Consider the following 26,947-nt stretch of genomic DNA (forward strand, 5'->3'; position numbering starts at 1 on the left):
CTGCTGGGAGGCGAAGGGAATGTGGTGAAAAATGTTACCACTTACGCTTAAGTCGATTCCGAAATTGAAAGGAGGTGGCAGACAAACTGTTTTCAAGAATCCTTTTCTCCAATACATTCCCGCGGACCGAGGGTGCTGGGGGAACGGGGAACGTGGAAGGGGGAGGGGAGGGGGTTGAAGAAAGATAAATAAAGAGTTCTTCCTCTTCCGCCAGACAATAACGGACTCGGGCACTAGCAACTGGACCGTATTTATTTTTCAAAATCGATCGAACAGAAACATTTCCCAAGTGTCCGAGACAATTTCCGAGGAAGTTGTTTGTGGAAACGGTCTAGTCGAAGCTTTTCCACGAGCGCATACGGCAAGATGAGTGCAGCCTTCCGTTACGAGTCGCTCGCACAGACGTTGACTCAGCAGGCGACGATGGAAAATAAACACAACCTCTCGAAGTCGTCGGTTGCTGTTAGTTTGTTGACATTTTGCTCCACCCACTAGCGGGTCCATTTTAGATGTTTGTCTGTTCACTCTTTGTGTGTGTGTGTGAGTGTGTGACTCCATTTTGTGATGTATGTGACGACTTTTCCAATTCAAACGTTCACGTGAGACTCTGCTCCGTCTTCGGTTCAGCCCGATGGTAATAACGATGAGAATGATGATGATGATGAAAAGCGAACATTTTTCCCAACCCCCTCCCCGGTGCTAGTGGGACTAGGGTCGGTGGAAGGCTGGGGCTTCGAGTCATGTGAGGTAATTTAAAGCGATCAGGTTGAAAATGAAACTGAAGTTCAAGTTCTGGCCGTGGGTTGGGGTTTTCTGCGAAAGCGTTCAACTCGCCGGTGGGAGGGCAACGGCTGCCGGGGAAAGCGGTTTCAAATTGACGACTTTCTCGCTCCACAAACTGGGCTTAATATGTCTTAGAAAACTCACCCTTTCCTTTGCCCACCCTTCCCAAACGCTAATTCCAGCGTACAATCAATACCAGACTTCAGACCAGATGGGTTGGGAAGTTTGTCAAACTTTTGCGATGGTGGAAAATGGTTCAACGAATTGGCTGGGAGGGGGGTGAGCGAAGGGATTAGCAAATGGGACATCAACAGCAGCAGTGGAACTAGCATTTCCCGGGTTGAAAGGAATGTAATTAAAACCGTTTAGTGTTAATTAAAGCATCCGAATCGATGGCGGAAACGACCGGCTGTAAAATGAAGTGTAACGAGGTACGCACCGACATCGACCATTCGCTTACGCATCGTTGGGTGGAAAAACGATAGCCCAACCTCGAGGCTCAAACAAAACACCCTCCAGCGACCAAAGGCAGCTCAACTGCCATCACGTGATCGTTGACGTGTGTACCTGGAGTCGTCTTTATGCTCATTCCGTCGAAAGGCTCACGACGAAGGAGCATCAAGAGTCAGGCGAATTTTCCGAACAACCAACGGTAATGAAACCTATGAAGTATGCGATGAAATTCTACCATACTCTAGCAACAGTAGCATCATCCGAAAAGCGGCATCCATGTGTGTCACGTTGGGTGGAAAATTTAGCTCAAGTGAAGGCGATCTACAATATGGCTGCGGAGATAATGCACTAATCTTATTAAATATGAACCACCGTGCCGTTTCGGGTGTGCTCTATCGGTGGGCGCCATCAACAAGCTCCTGCGATGCTTTACGATGTACTGAAGCATAATTATGATTGCAGAAGAACCGGAACGGAGGTTGTTTGCTGTAGGGCAAATGCATTCGATTTTAGTTTGGTAGATGGGTTTACCGCATAGATGTGAGTTTGGGTGCTGCAGTTGCAATTTGTTTTTGGGAAAGTTGTATATTTTTTTAGCGGTTTGAATGCCTGAAATGGAAAGCAAATATTCTAACAGGAAAGTTGAATTTTGTTTTGCGTATTAGAAGATTATAAATGTTTTAAACTATTGGAATACAATCATTTATCAAATTGAATCACACCTGGACTTCGTTAAAATCGGAGAAATTTAGATCGTAGCTCTTTTGTTTAAAAGCTTTAGAAAACCATTACAAAGGAAAATTGTGTTGATTCCATTTATCTTGTAAAATCCAAGAAAGAGCCGATTATCCATCCACATATACTTTTGAATAAGCAATCAAGTTTTTAAAAGAATTAGATCAGAATCATTTTAATTTAGAAGTAAAATGAATTTCGATGTCATGACAACCGACTAATGTGCATTTTCGTTTCGTTCTCTTTGCAGGCCACTGGTTCTATTTTCTGGTTCATTGAAGATGCCAATCATTTCGGAACGAAGGAAACAATATTCCTCAGAAATCTGGCAACCTTCTGCTAGAGAACTCTTCCATCGTTGAACTCAGCCTGTAAACGCTGTTGAAACATTTGCCTGCGATTAATGGTCGGGAAAAGGCAGCTGAGTGGTGTTCGATTGTGGATCGATTGGGAGCACTGTGAAATGATTTCCACCTAGATGCGGGACGGTTGAACGGGTTTACCAAAGAGTTGGCACATGCCGGCTGATTAGTACCGCCAGAGAGTCTGATTGCGGCGATTACATCGACCGATATCCGTTAGTGGCCAATTGAAAGATAGAACGATCGACATTACGTTCCATCCCCAAGTGCTTTGGCAATCCGACAACATCAGAACCACAATGCGGAGTCGGAGCATCTCTGGCGTACCACGGAGCAAGGCCCTCTATGTACCGTACGGTAAACTGTCCGATTAGAGTTCCCAACCGTACCGCCAATTTGGTACAAGCTGCAGGGCTTCGTTCAAACAGTCGGCTTGAACCAACTCTTAGTGCAGTTCCGGATCGCTTCATCGGGCTTCTCTGGCTGGCTGCGAGAAATCTCCAAACCTGGCTTATCGCCCCACGCTACCATTTTTTCGGGCTGAAGTGAATTTCCGCGTAATGCCAAAGGATTAGCTAACGAAGTGATGCGGGTCCAGCGAAATGACTCAACCCGAAAAACGCGGAAAGAACAAAAGTGACGGGTGGTTTGTCGGAGCAAAAGAATGGGGAAAAAACGGTAAGCAACAAGCACCACCACATCAGGGAAGGCGGAGTGCGGTAAAAGGGACGGTGAAATGTATGCAAATAATCTCCACAAACGCCCCGTCCGGGAAATCGTTATCCTTTCCAAAGTGCTCACGGTGGTTGGCAAATAGGACGGGAAAAAAGTGGTGGTGCGAACGGAAAGGAATTGGTTTTCGATCGCTCATAAGAAAATCGTGACTCGTTGGTTTTTAAAACATTCTTCGATTTCCTTTGCACGCGCGCAAGGGGACGCTTTTCCCCGTATTAAAAGATCTCGTTTCTTATTTATTCGTTTCTTGTGCTTATTTTATTTTCTTTCAGCGCCGTTAGTGATGGATTAAATATTCCTCCCCCCCCTTTTAGTGAGTAGCGTGTGCGATGTGTGTGTGTGTGGGTGGGCCTCAGAGGGGGCTTTTTTGACCCCCAGGAAAGTGTTGTGTGTAACGTTAGTCGGTGTGCGTTTTTATAGCCGTGTTCGAAAAGGGCCAAACATGTGAAAAGTATCAAAAGGTGCTGCAACGATGCATATCGCCGTGAGTGAAAAGTGTTGTTTATTTAAGCCGAATTTGCATACCAAAGAAGGAGGGAAAACCCGACGAGGGGACCTGTCGACCGGTGAGTGTGGATGTTGCCCCTTTGTTACCTCGGCCCGTTTGTTGGTGACATAGTGTGGTGTGGAAAATGGTTCATATCGTTCGAATCGAACTCATATATTTGCTATAGTGGGTGAAAAGCCAAGAAACCAAGTGGAAAAAAACCGGAAGCCGAGGTAAGCCCCAAAACCAGACAGGATTCGAACGAAACGGACGCAAAAGTGTTGTTCGCGTTTTTCAAGCTCACGAAACCTCGACGGAAGGACGCTCGACGCTCGACCTGGAAAACGATCGTGGAAAATAAAAATCCTTTACGATTTTCATGGCCTCCGCCGTGCCGTGGGAAGCATGTCCTCGCCGGTCTACCGGGTGCGTCAGTGAAAGTTGAAAATCCGCTTTCCACCAGGAACCGAACCGAACGCAAAAGTCAAACCGTCAACCGGTACACGAAGCCGGCCCGTCAACAATGGAGGCGGTTTACATGCAAATTTCGCCCGTGCTGTTGATGGTGTTGGTGCTGCTGCTGATCGTTCCCCGCCTCGATGGTTCACTTTCACCGGCCCCGCAAGGTATGTATGGCGCAAAGGTTAACCGGATGGTTTGGGGTTTTTTTGGATTCGGTTGGTATTTTTTGCTGTTTTATTTCCTTCGGAGGTACCTAAGCGGCTGTGTATGTTTTCTTACGGTACGCCCGGAAAATCTCTTCGACGAAGGGTGCTTTCGAGAGCAACGCGACAGGGGTGTGTTTCACTTTCTTTTCCCTGCCCAGGGAAGGTACGAATTTAATTTAAATTCTTCCAAACAAATGTCGTGTTGATGATTTTGAAAAATATTTCCTTCAAAACGATTTGTCGTGTTTGTGTAGCAAGGAAAATGCATAAGGATTTCATTTCAAAATTTTCCAAAAGTGATTATTTCGTTTCACGGAAAAGTCAAATTTGAGGGTGAAATATTTTCCCCAGAGGCAGAAGGCAGAGCGTTTCTATAACAGCATTAATTATGTTTAACCGTGAAGCAACCAACGGGAAAAACCCTCCTCCTGAAGAACATTTTCCAGCTCGAATGTTTAACCGAGCGTGTTCTGATAAAATTATGGCACACCATTTCGGGGCGCACTCGGTGCCGTACACCGTTTTTCCTTTTTCCCACACCTCCCCACCCCTTCCGTCTCCCCCCACCGTACGACACAACTTTGAGATGAAGTTGGAACTTGTCAAATTATACAAAGATTACTTGCTCCCGAGACTTGTCGCTGGTTCGCTGTAACTAAAGCCACGGACACAACCGGGGCCCAGTCCCGTTCCGTTTTATTTCCAACACGCTGACCATCGTGTAGTGGTTTTGTTTGTGGACAGTCGGGACACTTTCGTACACAGCGGCGTCCCCTTTTACCTCAAGTGCGCCCAAAAGCGCTTCGTACGAAACGATGTAAAGCATTTTCCACTTTTGCAAAACTACTGCAAACTGCAACGTGGACACGGGTCCGAACTTTCCGGCACCGCCCGGGTGGGGTGTTTCTAGCATTTCATCTCTCTCACATTAAGCACCGAAATGTGCAACATAAAAGAGGATCTAGCTCGTGTAGCTGGACTTTGGATGAGGCACAAAGTGGCATCGTCTGCCAACGCTCAGCCAACAACACACCAACACACTCACCATAGCACAACATTTCGTTCGTGTTTATTCTGCAATTAATTCATTAGCTTTATGCTGATGTGGGAGCCTTGACTGGGAACCGGAAGCGGGTGGTCGTTTGTAGGGACAAACTCTCGTGCAGAGAAAGCTACATTTTTGGGAAGCCCAATTCGGACCGGTTGTAAAGGCACGTGGGAAATTGTTCGGTAACAGATGATACTAACATTTTCCAAAGTTGTTAATAATACAGACAATAATCTGACTCCGTAACGAACCATGACACAGCCATTGTCGTGTTGCTAACACTCGAACGTATGTGTACTGCACATGCAAAACCTGTTGAAGTTGAACTGTAGAGATGGAGAGAGTCTAAAATAAAGGATAACATTTCAGTGTAACATAACCGTTCCTAGAAAGGTTAAATGTTAAATGTAATTATTGGAACCATGGCAGCAGCGTTGTTTCTAGAGAAACACAGGTAACGCCATTCCAATGACTCTTCTGCACGTTGTTAAAAGCTTGTTGGCTTCGAAAACGTAGAACTTGTTACAAAAAAACAATTTCGTAGTTTCCATATCCAAAAAGATCCTTTGAATTTCTACGGTTCAAGGTAATCTATTAACAAATAGACATAATATTCAATTCGTGTTAAACAATTTGTTAAAAAAAATATTATTTACTGTTATTTCTTTATGATTATTTTATCTTTCCAAAGCTAGATAAAACAAGTACACAAATCAGAGAATTATTAAACCACAATGAAAAGAAACTTATTTGAAAACATAAGGTGCTTCTAAAACTAACCTAACATTTTGTAGTCTGACGGCTGTTTTAACAGGTTTTTGATAGGTTTTATTGAACAGTTTTGGTTGTATTGAACAACGGGCTATATGAGAAAACATTACACTTTTCTATAATTTATTTGGTTTTTATTCATTACGAGAAAATATTCAGAGTTACACATTGTTTAACGCCCTCGACGGCGTGGGTTCGAATCCCAACCTAGACCGGACCCTCCCCTGTACGAGAGGACTGACTATCCACGTACAACAGGGAAACAAGTCTCGTAAGCCCTTAACGGGCAGGCATGACCAAGAGGTCGTCACGCCAAGAAGAAGAAGAACATTGTTTAGCGCTATTTTCAATACTGAGCAAGAAAAGTTTATCTATAAAAAATCTCATTAGTCGAGTTTCGAGTCGCTAAGGTCGAATTAAACCGGCTTCCTTTTTAATCTGCATTATCCATGTTCGACTGTATACCAGCTGGATTCTTTTCATCTTCAAAACCTTTGGAATGAAGTCACCAACCACCAGTAAATAGCAAGTATGATACATTTGTAAACAAATTAAATCGGTTAAGCTCTTTACTCTTCTTTTCGTTCTTTTGACTTTTCATTTCCCTCCTTTTGACTTTTGCCGGATTAAGGAACTTCTGCCGGATTGACCACCGCAGAAAGATTTTCGTTGAAAAGACCCCAAAACCGTAAGCGACCCGAGATCTTACCGGTGCGATTGGAAGAGCGATTCAAATTTTGAGTCGCCGTGCTTCTCTTCTATTTATGTTTGTTCGCCTTTGGTCGCAAGTTGGACCCGCGTTTCCCAGGTACGCCTGGTGGGATGAGGGAAAGCCACCCCGGAAGCTCGATCATAATGAAGTAATCCGTGTACAGCCCGTAAGCCTGTTCCGGTGCGACCTTGGTCAGATTCGACCTCGAAGATTGAAGATTTGTCCGTTTCCGTTGAAGTTGGCGTGTTATCCAAACCACAACAGCGAGTCCTGGGATTGTGAACGGAAAAAGAACCGATATCGCCCAACGTCCGCGGAACTGTTCGCGAAAAACAAAAGTGGATGACTTTGACTGGGAAGCGGTTGGGGGATGATAAACTTGTTTCGTTCCATTTTTCACCCACCCACATCCGGTTTGAAGCGGCGTGTCGTCTGGTGCCTGTTGCCCCTTTTCGACTAAGCTTCCCTTTTCGGTCAAGTTACGCCGTTATTCGGCTCCAGCCGGCTGTGATTTGTCCGGCTTTGTGCTGCTACCGTGGAGCGCCGATTTTATCCGAGCTCTTGCTTCCCCGTCGGCTGAAACCGCCCGGCCCTCCCGGCACCCCAGCGGGTTTGCTAACCATCATTTCGGGGGTCGGATTTTGGGTGGCGGTTTTGTGTTTTAAAATTATTCATCAACTTCAGCCACCGGAAGTAACGGAACGATAAAGCCGGAGATAAATCGGATGCATTAGGCTTGGCTTAAGCCGAGCGATGGACGGTAGTCGAACGGACGATGGCAAAAAAAAAAACCAAAACAAAACCCCCCTCTCGCTACGTAGAGGAATACAAACTGGAGCGGATAAAGTTTCGCATGAATATGTTAAACGAATGTTACGGTATTTTCCGGTGACCAACCCGTTTGCGGAAGGCCAACGCTCCGATGGGACGCGGCGAGCGCTGTGGATGGGATTTGTGGATGAAATCCCAACTTTGCTTTAAAACCCCCCGTTTTCCGCCGAGAATGGGCAAACTTTAGGCGGCGCTCTTCAGGCTAGGCCGACGCACACGTGCATGGGTCCGGAATTCCCATGAATTCATATTGGCAAAATTCTATTTACCCTCTTTTTGTTTTTGGCCCCCGTCCGTCCGGGGATCAACGAAACAAAAGGGGTGAAATTCAATGTTTTTACATAGGCGTATTTAAATCCAACCAATGCAAGCAAGTGAAACTAACGCAATTAGGTTATGGGGGATTTGATGGGGGGAGATCCGTTAGAGATTTCTCATACGTTAACGTCATTCCACGAAATGGGTAAAGTTGGGTGAACTCCCCAAATACTGGGGAACACATTTGAGGTTATTTTAAGTTAAAGTAAACACTATATTGAAAATAACGCAAAAATGGTGACCGGGTCGAGAACAACATGTGGCGATTGATAGTTCAAGTTTACTTTTGGTATACTATTTTGACAAACCGGGTCAAAGGAGGCTTCGTTTATTTGGAGCCCAAATTCCAAAGTCAGTCAACAGACAGGTCGCAGTATACCATGTAACGAGCCGATAACCGTGGGAACACTTTTGACAGTTGGTTGAAATTTTGTTTACTTCTTTCGAATAGCGAAGAAAGTGGGGTAAAATTGCAAATTTGGTATGTTTCATCTACAGAACAAGGAGTTGAGGCGTTGAAAATATGTTCTGGAGGAAGACTGGGTATAAGGCAGTCACAGCGAGCAAAAGGATCCATATCCAATGATTTCACTCAGAAGAGCAGTTTCTATCCGCAAAACCATGGATACTGTGATCTAGAATTACCAACTACCTATTTCGCGAAGATTTTGGTGGAGATCTCCCATACTTGTTTACTGGAAATTTTTGTAAACACTTTTTTAACCAACTGTCACAACAATGGCGGATCAAAAAACAGCTCTGACCCGACCTGTCTGTTGATTGTCTTTGCCAATAACCTAATTTGATGTTTACATAAATTAAAGCAGGGAACTAAACTTTTGGAGAATTCTTCACATTATACCGACACTCGAGAGCGTCTCCAATGACATCATCTTCCCCTCCTGTTTCTCGCTTCAGGAGATCTCATCCCACTGCAGCAGTTGCCTGTCGACCTGGAACCGGAGTTCGAGGGCACCATCCAGAACATCTCGTCGCCGACCGGCCGGGAGGCGATCCTGACCTGCTCGGTGAAGAACCTGGGCCGCTACAAGGTCGGCTGGCTGCGTGCCTCCGACCAGACCGTGCTGGCGCTCCAGGGTCGCGTCGTGACGCACAACTCGCGCATCACCGTGCTGCACGAGGACTTCCGGACGTGGCGGTTGCGGATCAAGCAGCTGCGGGAGTCCGACCGGGGTTGCTACATGTGCCAGATCAATGCCAGCCCGATGAAGAAGCAGATCGGCTGCATCGATGTTCAAGGTGAGTTGTTGGTGTAAATAAACTGAACACAAATTTTAGCGACAATCAGTACGAACTAATAGAGTACAAGAACAATAATGACTCGAATTGTAAAAAAAACTAACGTTTTCCTGATCGGAACCATCTGTTCCTAGTGGCATTCCCAAATGACCAAATGAATAACACTTTCGCTAAACAAAATTAAGTCGCATACCTTTCGACGCTTCCCGGAAATGGAATTATTTTTGTCCACCATGGTTCCACACTTCCAAAAGATCAATGCACCCGAAGCGGTGCATATGCTTTTTTGACGGTCCGTCCCGCGTACGCTCGGGGGTTGGGTGGGCGGAAAACCTCCCCCGAGAGCTTTCCCGATCCCATTCGCGTGTACGCAAAAACCGGCCGCTCGCGGGACGAGCTCGCACGTGGCTGCGTGGAGCACAAAATTAAATTAAATATTGACCGTGCGCTATTGTGTGCATCGCGTTTATGTGTCTGTTTTCAGCAGCGTAGGCCCGCAACGCAAATGGGTGGGAAAGGGAGCCGGAAGGAACTATGTTTTAATTAAAATTGTATTATCCGTGCCGTGCGTCGGTGCCTTGAAAATTTCGATTGATCGAACCGATAGGATGGGACCGGTTTTCCCGGCGTGGCCTACCCGGGGAGGGTAGCTGGTCGAGCATGAAGTGTACCGGCGTGCGTGTGTTAAATTTAGCAATATTTGCATCGATTTCCACCGTGTCGCTGCGTAGAGTTGCGTTTTATCCCTCGCAACAGCGCGTTCCAAAACCAAAAACAAAATGAAACTTAACTAGTGGAATGTTTTAGGTTTTAGTTGCGAAAGTTTTTCCGCATCCCTCTATCCACCGGGAAGCGGATGGGCGGTCAGGTCCCCAGGTGGCCGCAAGTGGTGACAAATTCGCGAAAATCTCCGTATCGAACGAACCGAACGCATTTTATGTGAGCTTAAATCGTTAGGTTGTTCACTCGTTCGCCACCATTTTGGTATTCATCGGGAGGGGTTTTTTTCCTCTTTGTCTTGCCGGCCTCCCGAATCGATTTGTTCGGAGAGCGTGTGCCCGATAATGAAGGCGGATCCTCGGTGACCCCCATTGACGTTTATTGGAGGTTTTGGGACTGGGAGGGAAAACGCTCGGAAGGCGGGTCTGCCGGGGGGGGGGGGGGGGGGGGAGGGGGGATTTTTGGGTTCGAAAATTTGCGAATAGCAAAATCAATATTGAATATATGATTGGAATTTGGGATACAGTTTGCGGAAGTGTTTCCCCGCGCTGGAGTGAACTCTCGTCTACCATCCCCCTCCCTCCCCCGTTCCATGTGAATTATTTTCCGGCATCAACTGAAGGGAACAATCGATCCCATGGGGGAAAGTCAGTGACGAGCGAGCGACGATAATGCAGCAGCACACGGCCTTTGAAAGGTCCTACCGGGAAAGCTCAAGGGAATTGGCAGCAGCAACAGTGGAGGCTTTACCCGGCCCACTCCAGTTTTATTCCCAAGAACCTTCAGAAGGGAACGCCCGGGAGGAGAACTTTGCGGATGCTGCGGTGGGGCGAAAGTTTTCGATTTAGTTTTATTGCTGACATTCCTCGGCTGAGATCCGGAAAGGTTGCTGAGGTTTTTCGTTCCATTCCTCCGACTGAGACACTCCTCATGGGAGGATGTATGTGTGTCCTCATGCCATCTCAAAGGATTTGTTTGCCTCTAGCGACGTCGCGCACTCCGGAAAATGGTTTCGATTTGTCTGTCAACCATCCCATACAATTTCTAAATCGGAAAAATGTACGAAAATGCACGAGCTAAATTTATTTATTAGGATAATTGCTTAGGAAGGAAGTATTTTATTAAATATCACAAAAAACCATCTGGGATGGTGAATATGGTGTCTAAAAACAAAATTATTTCATTTTCTCATTCATTTTAAAAACAAATTTAGTTTTCTTTATTGAAGAAAGCTCACAAAAGTTCCACTTGTGTTTTCGTTCTATTCAGCATAAAAGGATTCAAATGAATTAAATCATGAACAAAAGACAGTGCAGTAACGGAATGAATAAATGCGAAAAGTTTTGCGTAATGGATGGAAGAAATAACCACTCACACATACAAGCAACTCAAGAAATTAGATGATAATCAGACCATGTGCCATCTCCATCTTCGATTGTTCCTAATTTGGTTCCTATTTCAATCGAAGCAACATTGACTCACTAATGAAGTATTCACTGCATTGACTGTCCAAATATTGTTTCTATGATGAAGGTTTAATGAATGTGAACCAGCAGTTCCAGCGGTCATTTTATCGTTTCCTTCCATGGAATAAAAAGCACTTTTCCTTACGACGATGCGGGCTTTTCGTGAGCTGCCTTTCTCATGTAAAACTCTTTCATAATTTCCCTTTCACTTGTTGTCCACCAACGGAAAAAAAGCATAGCACATTCCTAACGAACTAATTCATACAAGCGCCGACACACTGAGACGGCAACAACCGGGGCTCGACAAGGCGAACTTAATTATCGGACGCTTGCGGAAAACTTTCACGCTCCACAAAAGTGCCGCATTCCACGTGTTGCCGGCGAGCTCCAGCAAAACCACGGATCAAATCTTGCTGCATACCACAAAACGGCTACCGACACCGTTCGCCCTGGCCGCGGTCTGCTCTGAATATCCCCGGGGAAAAGGAGAAGGGGTGGTTTTGCGTTTGATAGGTGTCGGCAACTCGGGTCTCACAGAAACGCACCGTCATTGGGTAGCGCTTCATGTGCCGAAACGGTGGCCCAAGAATGCGCCAACACCGGCAGCTACAACGACCACTTCGTCTGCTGCGGCCATTGCCGACATGGGCGAAAATCTGTGTATGCTGCCGTCGAGGTTTGCCGACGAAACTTTTCTCGATCGCTTGCAAAGACGGCACTCGGTCTCGGTGGAAACTGTGGCAACTTCTTCGGCCAAGTTTTGGTTCCCTTCTGCGTCGCCTTTTCCCGAAGAACGATGCTGCACGAAATTAGGTGCAAAGCGATAAGCTCGATATCGACAAAATCAGTGAATTATCTCTTTCATTTCCATTTAATTAGCGCTCGCTGCGGGGGTTGCTGTTGCTTCTGGTTTTGGCTCAGTTGTAGCCGGTGGCATTCTTTTCGTTTTATTTCTTACTAGTTGTGATTGCCACGTTGATCAACATGAAGTTGCCGTAATCAGCAACTGTGAACGATCTAGAAAAAAAGAGTCACTTTATCGGAACCAGAAGTTAAAAAGAGTAAGAAGCTGACAAGAAACATTTTCGACAAGTTATATCTTAGTTTTCGAATGGTTTTGTAAATCAGTCGATTGGTTGTTTATACAAAATTCAAAGAGCTTTTGCTCAAAATTATTTCTTGTTATTCAATTTTCATTCTTTAGATGCTTTCTTCCAAGGAATTTATATTTATATATATCTCGTTTGCATTCATTTTATTTTTTTTGAGCCATTTTCTAGTTCATTTCCTCTTCTTCCATTTTCTTGCTCGCTTCTGGTCTCGACGACGTCAAGAAACAACTATGTCGGCTACGGAAAATTGAAACTGTCAGGAGTGAAACCAACAGGAAACGAGCCCGTTAAGTGCAGTTGTTATGTTCTAGCCTTCGCCATCCATAGTGAAGACACTTTTTCCCGATACGGAAGTTGTTTACGCTGGGACTTTTGTTTCCATTTAAATTTTCCTCGTCCGAAAAGAAAAAAGAGCGGCTGTGGAGAAAAAAAGTAAATTAGTGATCTCCCGATGTCCTTCTGGAATGAACCAGAATACACTTCCCTTCTCAGGTCACAAAACAAAATGTGAAAATAAGAGAAAAACAGCAAAGATGCAAAAAGCGGTTGAACTATTCGGTGCATGGGTCGTATGAAGAAATTGAATACCATTTTCAAGGATTTCGATTTTGCAAAGAAGTCATTCCGGGAGCTCGGAACCATCACGACAGCATGCAGCACTTGCATTCTGTCGGTTGCATAAGCAAAAAGCTTGGATGCAGAGAGTGTAGAAGACAACCTTCGCGGTAAAGGTCCTGTAGGATATTTTCGCTTTTCAGTTTCCCTTTTTCCTGCATCCGTGTGCGGAGTTGCATTCGGACCATTCTCGGTAGCGAATGGGAAGAAATGGGAAAAAAAGACCTCATCAGCTCAACTGGGTTGGCCAGAATAATTAAACTAACTCCACCGGGACCAGCCAGGCACACTTGGCCGGATTCGGGCCAGCGTGGATGGCTTCATCGAGAAAAGATTATCCCTTTGGCGGGAAGGAGGACTGATCGCATTCGAGGTGGCACATAGCTGCCGTTCATCGAGAGAAACTCAATCTAGTGCGGGTTTGGTCGAACCGGGTGGAATAATTAAGTTGTTGAAACGATTCCTGCTCTGGGAATCGGATTTTTTGCTTCCCATTTCCCGGATGGCGTTGCATTCTAAATTGTTTTAAACGAGACGCTAACAAGCAGATCGATTATTGGGAAGAAATGTTTCTTTTTTTCGATTTTCACTGCACTATGATTTCCCCATTTACCATACTCATAATTGCCTTTTTTATTGAGAGTAGAATTGGAATTTTGTCATTAAGATTTTTACCATCAAACCTTACTCGGGAAGTCTTCTTTCCATTCCCGTAAATTGGTAGAAAAAGCGGTAAAAGCCGACGGTTACGCAATGATCCGAAATAGAAAATTAGTTTCCAATGTCCGTCTTACGCATAAATTGTTCTACCCAAACATTCGGAAAATATTTTCCACCGAAAATACCAACCAAACATTTCCATCGTAAGCAAACATTTTCATTGCCTCGCAAGGCTCGCAAAGAAAACCCATCCAAATTAGCTTCCACCAAAGTGAAGTCGTTCTGAAAATATTTGGATAACATTTTCACCAACTTGAATGCCTGGCCGTGGCTTTTCGCTCCCCCCCCCCCCCCCCCCTCTCCTCACTCGTTCCTGCCAATCGTTCAATGGAAAGCGATTAGGAAAAAAACGGAAAGCAAAGGAAAAGCGCGCACAGCAAAACCATGGTGTGCGAGTTAACACGAAAAAATAACACCCAAATACCAAGGAAAATCCGACCCCGGGGACGGGTGTCTAGGCGGGTGGGGGGCGGGGGGGGAGTTAAAAATGTCTACATTGCTGCAAAACATCAGCCCACGCCCCGGCGAGGGTCTGTTTCTTTTCCCACATTCCATTCTCCGAAACGATCAAAAGGGAATCTTGCGCGGCTACAAAATATCTCGCCCGTACAATACAAGGGCAACAAGGAAAGCCTTTTGCGGAAGGCGGAAAACCCGAAACAATACATCGTCAAGCATTATCGCACATTCCACCGTGTCACCTCGAGCTGCTCTGTGCGGAAATGACTGCTCTCTGTTCTGCTGATGATCGTGATGCTTTTGGTGCGTTCACTTAGCAAAACCATCTTCATCGGATCCTGTTTTCCGGGAAAGCTGCATCTACCTCGATATCGGAACCGTTTCATCACCGAACACACCTTCACAGGTGTGCGTTTTCGTCACACAATGCCTTCGAATCTGGATGAATTTGGGTGGCTTGCAATTTCCTTTTTCTTTTCCCTTCTTTTACCTTTAACAAATCGTTATCCGCTTTCGGAACAATCCAATGCGGAAAAGAATTGCCATGTCGTTGTTTGCTTTCGCAGCACCAAATGACCCGAAAATTGTTCACAAGATTTTTGGGATGCAATTCGACGCCTTTGCCGGACGGGATTGGGTCACGGCGAAAGCAAATGAATAGCGAAAGACGCGTGAAACTTTGTCGTCCTTAAAAGTAACGAAAAAATAAAACAGTAAGGAAGGTTCACAAAGACTCTTCGTCCGAAGGCAACTAACAGCTCCCTTTCCCTCTCTCCCTCTCTCTTGGGCTAAATTCCAATCCTAAACCTTGTACCATCGTAAAGGCTGGCTAACGGAAAGATGCTGGAAGCGGGGATTCATTTGCTTTTACAGAATTTTCTTTTCTTTTCCACGATGCGTCCATTTCTTTTCCACCGCTTCACACCATCAGAGCCCCATTGAATGAACATTGTCGTTGCGTCTGCTGTCGGTGCGAAAGTTACCTTTTGCGAGACGACCCGAATCGACAATTTCCCAACCATCTGCCCTGTCCTGTCCCCCTCCCTCCCCCCCCTCCGAGCACCCACCCCGGGCGTCCGCTACAAAATTTCCATCGCGCCCAAAAGGTGAACGAGCATCTCATGATGGCGAGCAGCGGAAAAACGGTGATTGCGAATCGTTGCGCCGCCGCCGCCGCCGAAGAAGCAGACAGCACGAACGCCGGCATGAAAGTTACAGCCGAAGCCCGGAGAAATCTTTTCATTAACGACAATGGAACGGCACCGGAAGAGGCGGCGCGCTTTTGTCTGGGTTGCGGGACGATTTCTGCGCGGGACGACGTCGACGTCGTGCTTCGGCTGAAGACAAATAGGGGCCGTGTCCGTGCGGTACCTTGGGTTCGGAATCATGAAATTACTTCACACCGTTGGCAACATGGCCGCCGCCGGCGAAAGGTTGCTGACCGGGACCGGGAGCCGAACCACGGAGGCTTTTCATTTTCATTTCCACCACCCGCCCAGCAGCAGCATCGGGTTTGATGGTGCATTTTTTTTCCTTCCTCTTCCTCCTCCTTCCACGTCTTCCTCTTGTCACTCGCAGTATTCCATTTACGACCCCTTTGCTGTATCTCTTTGCCCCAAACCTCAACCCTCGACGGATTCTTTGTCCCTCCAACCTCGCTTGCGCTGATCGTTTCGCGCTGCAACGAGGAAAAGGGATCCGCTGGCCGAGACTGTTCATCGGATCCCCGGGAGCGGGATTTTCGAGGTGTAATTACTTTCCTGGGGTTGCATGGAAGTAATTATCCTCCGTTTTTTTTACCTCCGCTCCCTGTTGCTTTGTTGCTTACGATTCCAAAGGGTTTTTTTTTTGTTGTTGTCCATTTCCACCCCCAAAGGCGGGGCTCGGGGAATCGCGCATCGTTTCGTGGCTTTTCGCCGTCGGCACCGGGATGAGGTTTTTCCAGCGCCAATTTCCCAAGGAGGTACCATGAGGATTTTTTTCTTCGTTTCGTTTCGCCACAAACCCAAAGTTCTCCTGGGCTTGGGATTGTTTCACGGCTTTCAGACCACGCTAGCGCTTCCGGCGGAGAAAAAAGCATCATCCATGCAGGAGGTGCACGAGCAGGAAGTCGGTACTTTGTCTGTACTATAGCTCTCGTCCCCCCCCGGGGGTCATCCGAGCATGGGTGGATTTTACTCTTCGAGTTCCCTTTTTCGTTACACACCCCACTGGATGCGTCGCTGGCGCAATGTGAGCACCAACGGTTGGGGATTTTAATTGAAGACGGAAGAATCCTTACGTAAAAACCGTTCCCTTTTGCGAGGGGTTAACGGCCAACATCGGGAAGGGGAAGTCTGAGTCAGCTCAGACCGAATCCTCGCACTAGATAAAGGGCTGATTAGTTTAAGAAACGTGCGAGGAAGCTCCAAAGCGGATGGTAAAATTCACCGGGTCCGGTCCGGAGGGCTTTTGCGCTGATGGCGATTTTCGACTGCATGTTCAGCAAACGCCCGTGGTAAGCTGGGAACGAGGAAAAACAATTACAGTGTAGTGAGCAAGGCAACAAAGTGAACAGAAACAGGAGGATGTAGAACACACCGAACGGTTGTTCCGAGGTTTTCAACGCTTCATTGGATTGGGTCATCACTGTAACGAATCTTTTAATCATTGGCCAGACCGAGGTAAACGAAAGTAGTTATGCAATCACGGCTTTCAGCCGGTAGAATGCACTCTTGAGGCCATAAGAGACCCAATTTTTCAACTATTTAGGCGGGATAACATTGGTATTTGCATGTTTATCGATGTTGCATGTTGTTATGTTAGGAAAGGAATGGTTAAGTAATTCGTTTACTAGGACAATATTTTTCATATATTTATTTTCAGAAGGGACGGCCTGGCCGTATTACTTTCTGGGCAATCTTTTGTTCTCGTTGACAAATTAGAACCTTCATGGCATGATAGACATAAAAGGGCTTAAATATGATAAAAACTAGCTAATTAAGCTCTTGGAGGGTGGCTTTCGACAAATCAATTTAAGTGGACACACAATGTTTAAACGATGATGTTTAGAACAAAGTTTAAATTGCGGCTCTTAGAACTTGAGCCAGGTTAACCAAAAGGCTGAAAAGGTAGAAATTTAAAGAAAATCTTACTGTCTTTAGAAAAAAAACTTCCCAGACCGTCCAAACATAGTTGTGCATTACACAAAAAACTTGCAAAACTACTAACCGGAAACTCGCATGCGAGAAAGCAGCACAGAATTGAAACAACACAACTTAACATTTAACATTTAACATTGTTAACATTTTGGTTTTGTTTCTTTGAACAATTGGACACTAACTGTTCTTGTGAAATTAGCTCAAAGTGACTGTAAAAGTTACTGTTGTTGAATTTTATCGAGGTTCTTCTTTTTTCATCAGAAAAGATATCCTCTTGTTTTGTTTCCGTAATAGAAAGTTTTGTTCTCAAGACATAACTTTTTCCAACTGGATTTTTATAATTAAAACCAATTTAAATATTCCCGCCGTGAGTTGCTTAAACACAACATTTTACCTTAATTGATTTAAATAATATATTTTATGGACATGCCGGACAACGATTGGTCACAAATGTTCAATACTGTTGTCGGTACAGAAGCCGCGCTCGAACATTCTTCTACCAAGAGATGCTTGCTAAATAAATCTACCGCACTAATTATCAATTATGGAACGCTTCTCGGCTATACCATCAGACTGAACGGTCGTTCCGTTCACCACGGCCGGTACAAGACCAGCTTCTCTAGATCAATAATAAATTCATTCCGGGAAAAGATGGTAAGGACGGCTTTTTGCCATCCGAGCGCAGGTGGTTGGTTGGAGTCTTTGAGAAGGCTTATTATATTTACCGCATACCGATACCATCCGTTTCGTTTGTCGACACATTTTCCATCTATTAAGACGACCACCTCCAACCTCCCAGCCGAGATCGGTTGGAACCCGGAGGCTCGTTAGGTCTGTGTTCCGTGTCCCCTTCCGATGTCGAGTTAAATATCATTAAATGCGAATATAATATTCAATGTTCAATATCGAATTACTCTCGCTCGACTGTTGTCTCGCCAGTGTCGCTTCACCGTGGGCTTCTGTAGCGCTGCGAGACGCCGTTTTGGGGCACCTAGAGCGTGTACCTCAGTGTGTTTGGCTTTTCCCATGGCTCATCTTTTGCCTGATGGCCTGCGGGGTCCTTCAGTCGGCTTTTCACGAAAAGCGGCTGTTCGTTCGTGCTGTGAGAATTGTGTTTCCCACGCGCGGGTGGCTTTGGTACAGACGAGAGCCAAACCCAAGCTCGACGGGGTGGAAATTGAATATTGATGCAAACCGACGGGTGACCGACGGCTTTAAGCTTTCGTGCTGGTGAAAAGGTGGAAGCACGCCTGCGAACGGCACGCCCTTCTTCAGCAGGCAACCTAATCCGGCCCGCAAAGTGCTCGCACTCGTGCGCAATCCTTCGCATCTCTTGTTTCAGACGGGCAGATTTGAGGGATTACTTTAAATCACTGGTGGGCATGTCTTGAGAAAAGGGCTCCCCTTTTCCTACCAGCTTTACAGAGGGTGAATGTTCCCACCGTATTTAGACCATCTCTCACTGGCATTGTTCGTTGTTGATGTATGTTTTTACAGTTTTGCTTTACATCTCTCATGTGTCTTCTCCAGTTCCGCCGGATATCATCAACGAGGAGTCGTCGGCCGACATTGCCGTTCAGGAGGGCGAGGACGCAACGATCGTCTGCAAAGCGGTCGGACATCCGACGCCTCGCGTCACCTGGAAGCGGGAAGACGGCGAGTACATGCTGCTAAGGAAGCCACAGAGTCGCGAACTAATACGCGGTAAGTGAAGCCGTTCCGTCTCCCGTCGGGGATCTAATACCTGGTCTCGTCTCCGCATCGCTGGAGCTGTGGTTAAAGTGACGTCCCGGAGAGTATCTTGGGACGCCCATTCGGGATGCACGTTTCGAGATTTCACCCGCCCGCCGGCTCTGGGGAAGTTGTAAATTAATTAATCAACAAATTGATTGTGAACACACGGTTCAGTTTCACCAAACACATGTCTTGCTTCCCTTGAAGATGTAACGTCCGCCTGTTGTGCACCGCGGGTGGGAACGTGGGATTATTGATACTTAGTGCTGCCGAGGATAATTTTCCCAGCTCTGTAAATGCATTCCACGGCCACGACGGTCTCGTTTTAATCCGAGCAAATTATCCACCTTCCAATGGGCTGAAAGCCACCCGAGCGAACGCAACGTCTCGCAATGCATACGCCAAGGATCACGTCCGAGGTAAGCTGATTAACTGGCGCCAGATGGTTTCCTCCGGCGTGACAAGATGGATGAAATTCACACCGCACCCTATCCAGCTTTACTCCCCATTTTTCCTCACCCGAAAAGCGTTGGCCGAAGTCAAAAGCTCGGGGTGATTATCGTCTTCACCGGTCGTGGAACGCTCGGGCGAGTCGGGCCACTCGGTGGAAGATAAATGAGCTCCAGCTTTTCGTTCGCCGTGGCAAAGGATTCGATGGCGGGCTGCGGGGGAAAGTCACCCCTTCCTCAATCCACAGCGCCGAACGGGCGACCGAAACGGGACGAAAGAACACACTTTTCTTAGCAAAGCAAGCAGCACGAGTGTTAATGAAGTGTCTATAACGTGATTATCATGCTCTTCGATGTGGTTTCGCTCAGTGTGGGGCACAGTTTTTCTCTTATGCTTCCCGAGCCACGTCGAGCATGGAGGATGAAAAGCGTTCATTAAAACGATTGGCCTCTGCCAGAACGGATTTGTTTTATGTGCCTTGTTGGTTGATCAGCAAGGTTCAAGTGTAATTACATTATTTTATTGTTTTTTGTTTTTGTGCAGTTACACACATTTTCTCTGCGGTTCGGTTACTTTGAGGACGTAAAGTTAATGACTAACTTTTATTGGAGCGTAATTCAGGATTATCCTTCCGTTGAGGGAAAATTAATATTATTTAAAATTTTTATAAGGAGCATGAAGTTGGTATCGCCTGTTGTTAGAATGAACGGTAGAAAAAGTAAAGTTGATAGTAGTAACAATTTTTATATTCCCATATTTTATTTTTCAATTACTCTCAAAAAAGGTATACATAATTTAGTCATAAATTAGATGTCTAGCATACAAATTAGCCTGAAAAAATATTGCCATATTTGAAATACCAACTCTTCAATCAAATGTTTTTCTGATCATGGCTTTTGAGTAATATAGATCAAAAATTACTGTAAGAGATTTGTTCGATTTTCTTCTTGAAATATTAGAGTAAGTACTTACAACTTTTAATTTTCGCTTTGTGAAGCATTACTTGTTCTGTTGCCTGGAAAGAATCAAAGGATCAACGTAGCACGACTTAACGCAAGTGATGAAAAGCATTCTTAATCAGGCAAGTGCGACAAACAGTATCCATTGTTGCCTCTTCTAGCGGTATTTGTCTGACCTGTTGTCAATGTTGGGTGGAAAAGCAGCGAGATGGAAAATGTTGCTCAGTTTCTCTCCCCGACCGGTGACATCCAATGCAGACAGCCTCATAGGAAATTGGGTCGATGCATGGTGCAGCGAAACAAAACACAACATTCCCGTGTAAGCAAAGTAGCGGAATGTGTCGGAAAGAAAAGCGGAATATGTCGTCCGCCTTTCGCGAGTGCGAATTCTTTCCCTCCCCTGGTGTATTGTAACCGGGCGCCCTGGATTTGTATAGCTGATACAACCTCCAGTCCCACATAGACACACACGGACAGGATCCGACTGTGTAATATGTCAACGCGAGCAGTCTTTGTGCCTCGCCCGTGAAGGAAAAACCATACGTTACCGGAACCGGAAACATAAATACAACATTAAATCAACCACCGGTGTGGAAAAGGGAAGGGTCGGCTGAGAGGAGTGGTGTGAAGGGATTCTCGTGAAAAGAAAACTACTAATAAGTGTCACTTTGACGAACATTTAGTGTCGCAGAAGCACACATTCATGTGTGACAAAGCGGATCAGGGACGGAGGCTTTGAGAAGTGGATGGTTCGGTGGAGAGGGAGGGGGTAACGGTGTCTGTTTGCGTACGGGGAGAGGATGGGTGGAAAATATTCGTATAATTTATGCTTAATGTCGTGGGAAAATAAGATTAAACATTGTCGTCATCGTCGTCGCTGGTATCGTTGTCGTGGTTGGTATCTTGGTGGGGCATGTGTGTATGTGTGTGTGTGTGTGATACGTACAAGGTTGGTTTCTCACATTTTTCCCTTTTTCCATCTCGCAAACCTAAGCTATGTTAAACAATCATAAAGCGTCTCCGTGGAAACTCCGGTGCCAGCGTCGCTTTGCGTCACCCACCACCCACCAAAAATCCGGGAGCTGGGTGTAGATTTTGTGCACTCGTTGTTTTTTTGTTGTGTTGTCTTTTTCCTTTCACCCCACTTTTCATTCACTTCGCTAACGCAAGAACGCACTCACGCGACGAACGTCATCCGCTAGGTGAAGCTTTTCCCGCGAAACACGGGGCGGCGAAAAAGCTGCGCAGCATTAGCATCATTACCCGAGGTGTGGAACGGATAGGGGAAGGAGGGGGGGGAGGGCTCAGGAAAACTGAAGCTGATGGTTGGGAGGGGTCGGGACGGAAAACGGGCGCGCGACATAATGCGCACGATGGGGGTTGCCGGGGGAAAAAGGATTTCATTGTTTTGAGCTTTCGCACCAAGGCTTCCGCTGGCTTCCGATGTTGGTGTGTCGTGTCTTTTATGTTTCCCACCACCACCACCATCACCACCATCTCTGCCCACCGACTCCCGGCAGCCGCTTTTCCGGGGGTTTCTAGGGGGAGACCCGGTGTGGGAACCACCTGTGCAAAGCTTTTCTTTGGTGTGTGCATTTATTTTTATCATCTCCTCCGTCCTCCTGAAACCCCTTTGCACGTGCCCAAGAATTTCACACAACTTTCCTACACTCTTTTCACCGCCATCTTTGTTCTTTTCGCTAGCACACTGTACCGGGAGGGCAAACATTTTATCCTTAATGTGTATCCACCATCGCCTCCCTTTTACGAAATTTCGTGAGGAAGATGTGTGTGTGTGTGCAACACATGGATGTAGGTGTGTGCAAAATGCGCAGAGGCTAGAAAATGCAATATTTCAACAAACACCTGCTGTAAGCATCCTGCCCGTGAGCTTTTCATGCTGCTCGTGAAAATTTGATCACAATGTTGCACGCTCACCATTGATTACAAGCCCTTTGCGGGGTCGGGTTTTCCAAGACCACCTGGTATTCGGTAAGGTGCACATATCTCTTGCTTTTTGGAGACGTCTAGTTCGGGCTAAATATGTTAGCTACTTATTCATTTGATAATATTACCATAAAGTAATGATCTACATTTTCTTCGACAAGATTTTCTAGAAATTTCGGAAAATAATGAACACGAAAAAAGTAAGAATTCATAGTAATTCCGTCAAATACAACTTCTAACAAGATTCAACTCTGTATGTAAAACCATGGAAACATGTTGAACTAATTTTACTCCTCCCCGGTGAGAAAATTCAGCGTCGGTTCGGTAGCAGACTCACGGATTCATCGGGCTTGGTAGGATCATGGAAGCACTAATTTCGTGCTAATGTGCGAACATTAAATCCCTCCCCCCCACCAGCGATGCGGTTCCCCGCGGTGAAAATGCATCCAACTACATTTTTCACGAGCGCTGCCTTCCGAAATTGCAGCTGAGACAGGGGCAAAAAAAACCCCCCCGGCTGCTACCCCGATGTTGAAACTTTGGTATCATCATTTTCCTCCTCCACTGTGGGTGGGATGGAAAAAAGGGGTGAAACATATGGGGGTGAAAACACACATCAGCCCGCACATCATACATACGCGAAGGTGTCTCGGTGATAGTCCCGCACAGGAAGCAGGACTCCGTATGTTGGTGTTGTTTTTTTTTGTTTCGCCCCCCTCGTGAGTTTTTTTTTGTTTCCTGCCAGCAAGCATCGCGTAAAACATATGTCAGAGCGCGGAGAGGCTTTCCCGGGCTCGGGTGGCTGCGCTCGGTTGCGCCGCCCAACCGCAACCAACCGTTTTCCCGGCTCGTGCCCCAGACCACCCGTAGTGAATTATTCAATTTATTTCATAAGGACATGATTTACTCGTTTCTAACGCCACCTCGTGTTCATCGTAAGCTCTGTCTATCCCTCTCTTTTTTCCACGCAGGTATGCCTTCCAGGTTCTCCCTACCGACTCAAACATGCCCTGCATTAGGGCGTCGGGGCGTGTTGCGTATGCAGACAGGCGTGCAGACTCGCTTGGTTTTGAGGGCGAAAATGGGTAAAAGAAAAAAAAGGCGACGTTCCGGACCGAAAGAGTTGCGCTTCCAAAGACAATGGCCACGGCGTCGTTTTGGAAGCTGGTGGTATGGTGGGCGAAGGGGCTCACTTTCCGGGAGCAGCAGCATCGTCGGGGGAAGCAAAAAAGAATCCCGGGATAAGCATAATGTACACATTTGCATAACAAATGTAAGGCAGCACACGGTAGTGTCTGGCGATGTTTCGGGCTGGCTGTCAGCCGGAGTCGGAGTCGGTGTCGTCGTTGTCGTCGTCGTCTTGGTAGTCGTGCGGGATGAAAAATGAAATGTAGCCTGTGCTAATATTTGACGTGATCTTCGTGAGCTGCGTCGAGCCGGATTTGCAGGCGATACACGCTTTTCGCTGTCTACGTGTATTGCGATTGTTTTTTTGTCTTTCATTGTCCTAAGGAAGAATAACGGAAAGAAACGAAACAACACCGTGGCGTCGCTGGGCATTAAGTGATACTTTTCGTGGTGGTTTGCGATTGACTGGCTGATTTATGGGCCTCCGGTGGAATGGAGTGGATTTACCCGGCCCTCTGACAATATTAATTATGAGATCACAAGCACTGTTTGCCGTTGTTGTTAGTTGAAGAGATTTACCCGGGCGGAAAGTGTCTTGTTTGGAGCTTATTTGTACCTTTCGCAACAGTTTACTGATACTTTCCACCAGACATATCGACCGAAGTGTGCGTTTTGTATTGATCGCCATCTGAAACATCTTTGTCTGCAAATTGGAACGCTTGCTTCGGTTGGAAAATAATCGATGTTTTTAAAGTAAATTATCTACTTCCACATTCTAGTCACGTGCACTTTCCTCCACAGTACATTAATAACTTGCTCAATTTGCATTAATTTCAATAAATAACTCCGGAATCTCCGAGGAGCTAACTTCTCCACTTTCTCCCCACCGCCCCAACAGGGGACGCGCTCTTCACTGTTTTGATTTATCGCCCCGGTGAAAACACTCGACACGCTTTTCCCTCGACCTGCCGCTCGGAGATGCCTACACTCAGCTTCATCTCGAGTTAAGCTGAAAAACAATTTCACTCCCGCTGCGTGTCAGCCATTGATTAATGTTGCCAGCAATTTCTCGTTTCAACCGAACCGCGCAAACAAAGCTCACACCACACCACACACACACACACACATACAGTCGCAAAAGGGCCCCTGAAAGGTCAACCACGGGTCGCACACACTATCGCACGGGGAAAAAAAACGCACGTACAGCACATTTCCAACGGTCCGGGTCCATTTTCTTCCCTTCCCGAGTTGGGGGGGCGGCAGGAAATTGTTTATTAAATCAGTCTCCACCTTCGCGTGGCTAGACTGGGTGGCTTTTTGTGTGTGCGGCACCACCCCGCGGACAGTGATTTCTTCGCCCCGTGGTCAGTTTTTATGTCTTCAGTCGCGTCGTAAAATAAACCACCACCACCACCAGCACCAAAGCGGGGTTCTTCAAAAAGGGAAAGCCCACCCGAACCACGGGCGGACACGGAGCGAGAAAGGACAGTAAACGTCTAACCCCGGGCCGCCTCCGGCAAGCGAACGCTGAGTTATGGGAGATTGTGTTTCGTAGGCGCTTCGCCGAGGTTGATTTTCCGGTTCGAATTTCATGACCCGAGCGTGGTGGGGGGCGCATGCGGGGAGGCACGCTCGGTTTTTTATCTAGCCGTAAAATGTGCCGGGTGGATCATGCTTTTGAAGAGGTACATAGGCCCACCTGCACGAGAACAGCCACCGGGGCAGATAATGAAACAACCGACCGGTACGGCAAGCGGACGTAATAAATTATCGAAAAATGTCCACCCGAAACTGGTAAACAAAAATAATATTACGACGTGCACGGTGCGTGCGGGAAGGATGTGGTTGGGGTCGGCTGCGGGGGGACATAAGGTGTGTTCGCGTTGAAGCAATTTTCTTGAAACCGGGGCCAATGTTGCCAATTTATTTGACCAATCACGAGCGATCTCTCACGGCTTTAACGTACTAAATCATAAATAGCTATTCCGTAATAAAGACGCAAGAACGATGGCTTTGGCAAGAACAATCAACCAATATTGACCTTCATTATCCAACGTGCTTATTTACTAGGCTTAATTTAACTCCGTTAGTGTACAAAACGAGTAAACTAGGCAAAGCCAGGGCAATGTTTGTCATTTAGTACTAGGAAAATGTCATAAAACTGCATGTACATTGGGGGATCATGATGAAAGAATGACCAAGGTTAATGCATTAGGTAAACATGGTTGACGTTTCAATGATGGCGTCGTTCGGGAAAAGATTTTGGATCATCAAATTACCTTTAAAATGTCTCAATTTATAGAGCAACGTAACGAAAAGAAACCCAAACATCAGTTGAAATCACTTTAAATGATGAGTAAAACTCAAAATAAATTGTATTACTTGTTTTTTTAATAGCCAAACGTTCCTCTTCATTGCCTCACTCAAGCCTCCAACGTTAAGGATTCGAATTGGTTGTTGTTCTGAGAAATTATTTAAATATTAATGTGTACTTTCAAAATATAGCGCACTTGCCTTCCTTGTTGACCAAAAGCAACATAGTACGTTAAAACATTCATACGGAAAGCTACGCTCACGACGAAAGTGTATCGCACTTTCACACGTTAATTATCAAAGCGGGAGCAATTTCCACAACTGCCTCCCCATGCATTACTGATGAAGGACACGAATTGGAAAAAATCAAACCCTGAGCGGAGGAATAAAGATTGAGAAATAATTTACTTCCCACGTCGATGGTATGCATTTCCCGGTGTTGGTATACTCGCACGAACCGGGTTGGTGGAAACCACGTAGACACAATTTCCAATTTCCTTCCCGATCGTACGGGAGCGCCCGCTTACTTTTCCCCGGGTGCTCTTATCTTGCTCGTGGATCAACCGCCCGGTTCCGCCCTTCACTGACGCGGTAGAGGGAGGTGGAAGGAGAGATTTTGTGCCGCAAGTTTCTTAACGGTTCGAGGTTTACCGGGGTCACGGAGCGTCTCGGGACCAACTTCGGTAACGGAGCAGAACCAGAAACAGTGATATTTCACCAAAGAGAGGAAGAACTTTAAACTTATTGCCGAAAGGAAAATGGGGAAGGGAGGGACGGGGAATGAAAAGGCAAGTAAATAAGACACTATTGCAAGATCTTTGCGGGAAATGCACGTGTGTTCGTTCGTGTGTTGATTCGGTCGGGGGCGACTCTCGACCAAAAGTTATTGGCTCGATGGCCCGAAAAGGGAAACCTCCGACTGCACCGAGTGGGTCGTTAAACTATAAAACTTTCTGTCTACCTCGCTCTGCGTGTGTGTGCGCACGTTGGCCGGAAAGGCAGAGGTTACCGCGTGAAGATC

At 46.3% G+C, this 26,947-nt stretch overlaps 1 protein-coding gene across 1 annotated transcript in view; it reads left to right on the forward strand.

Annotated features, from left to right (window-relative positions):
• The first annotated feature begins 4,117 nt into the window (after positions 1–4,117).
• LOC131284240 (lachesin) overlaps positions 4,118–26,947 on the forward strand; it is a 36,598-nt gene continuing 13,768 nt past the window's right edge. Inside the window, exons 1-3 of the mRNA XM_058313093.1 lie at positions 4,118–4,181; positions 8,825–9,163; positions 18,926–19,099. Of these exons, the coding sequence (XP_058169076.1) occupies positions 4,118–4,181; positions 8,825–9,163; positions 18,926–19,099 (577 nt within the window). The remainder of the gene's footprint in view (positions 4,182–8,824; positions 9,164–18,925; positions 19,100–26,947) is intronic.

Source organism: Anopheles ziemanni, chromosome 3, assembly GCF_943734765.1.
Source record: "Anopheles ziemanni chromosome 3, idAnoZiCoDA_A2_x.2, whole genome shotgun sequence".
Classification (NCBI taxonomy): domain Eukaryota; kingdom Metazoa; phylum Arthropoda; class Insecta; order Diptera; family Culicidae; genus Anopheles; species Anopheles ziemanni.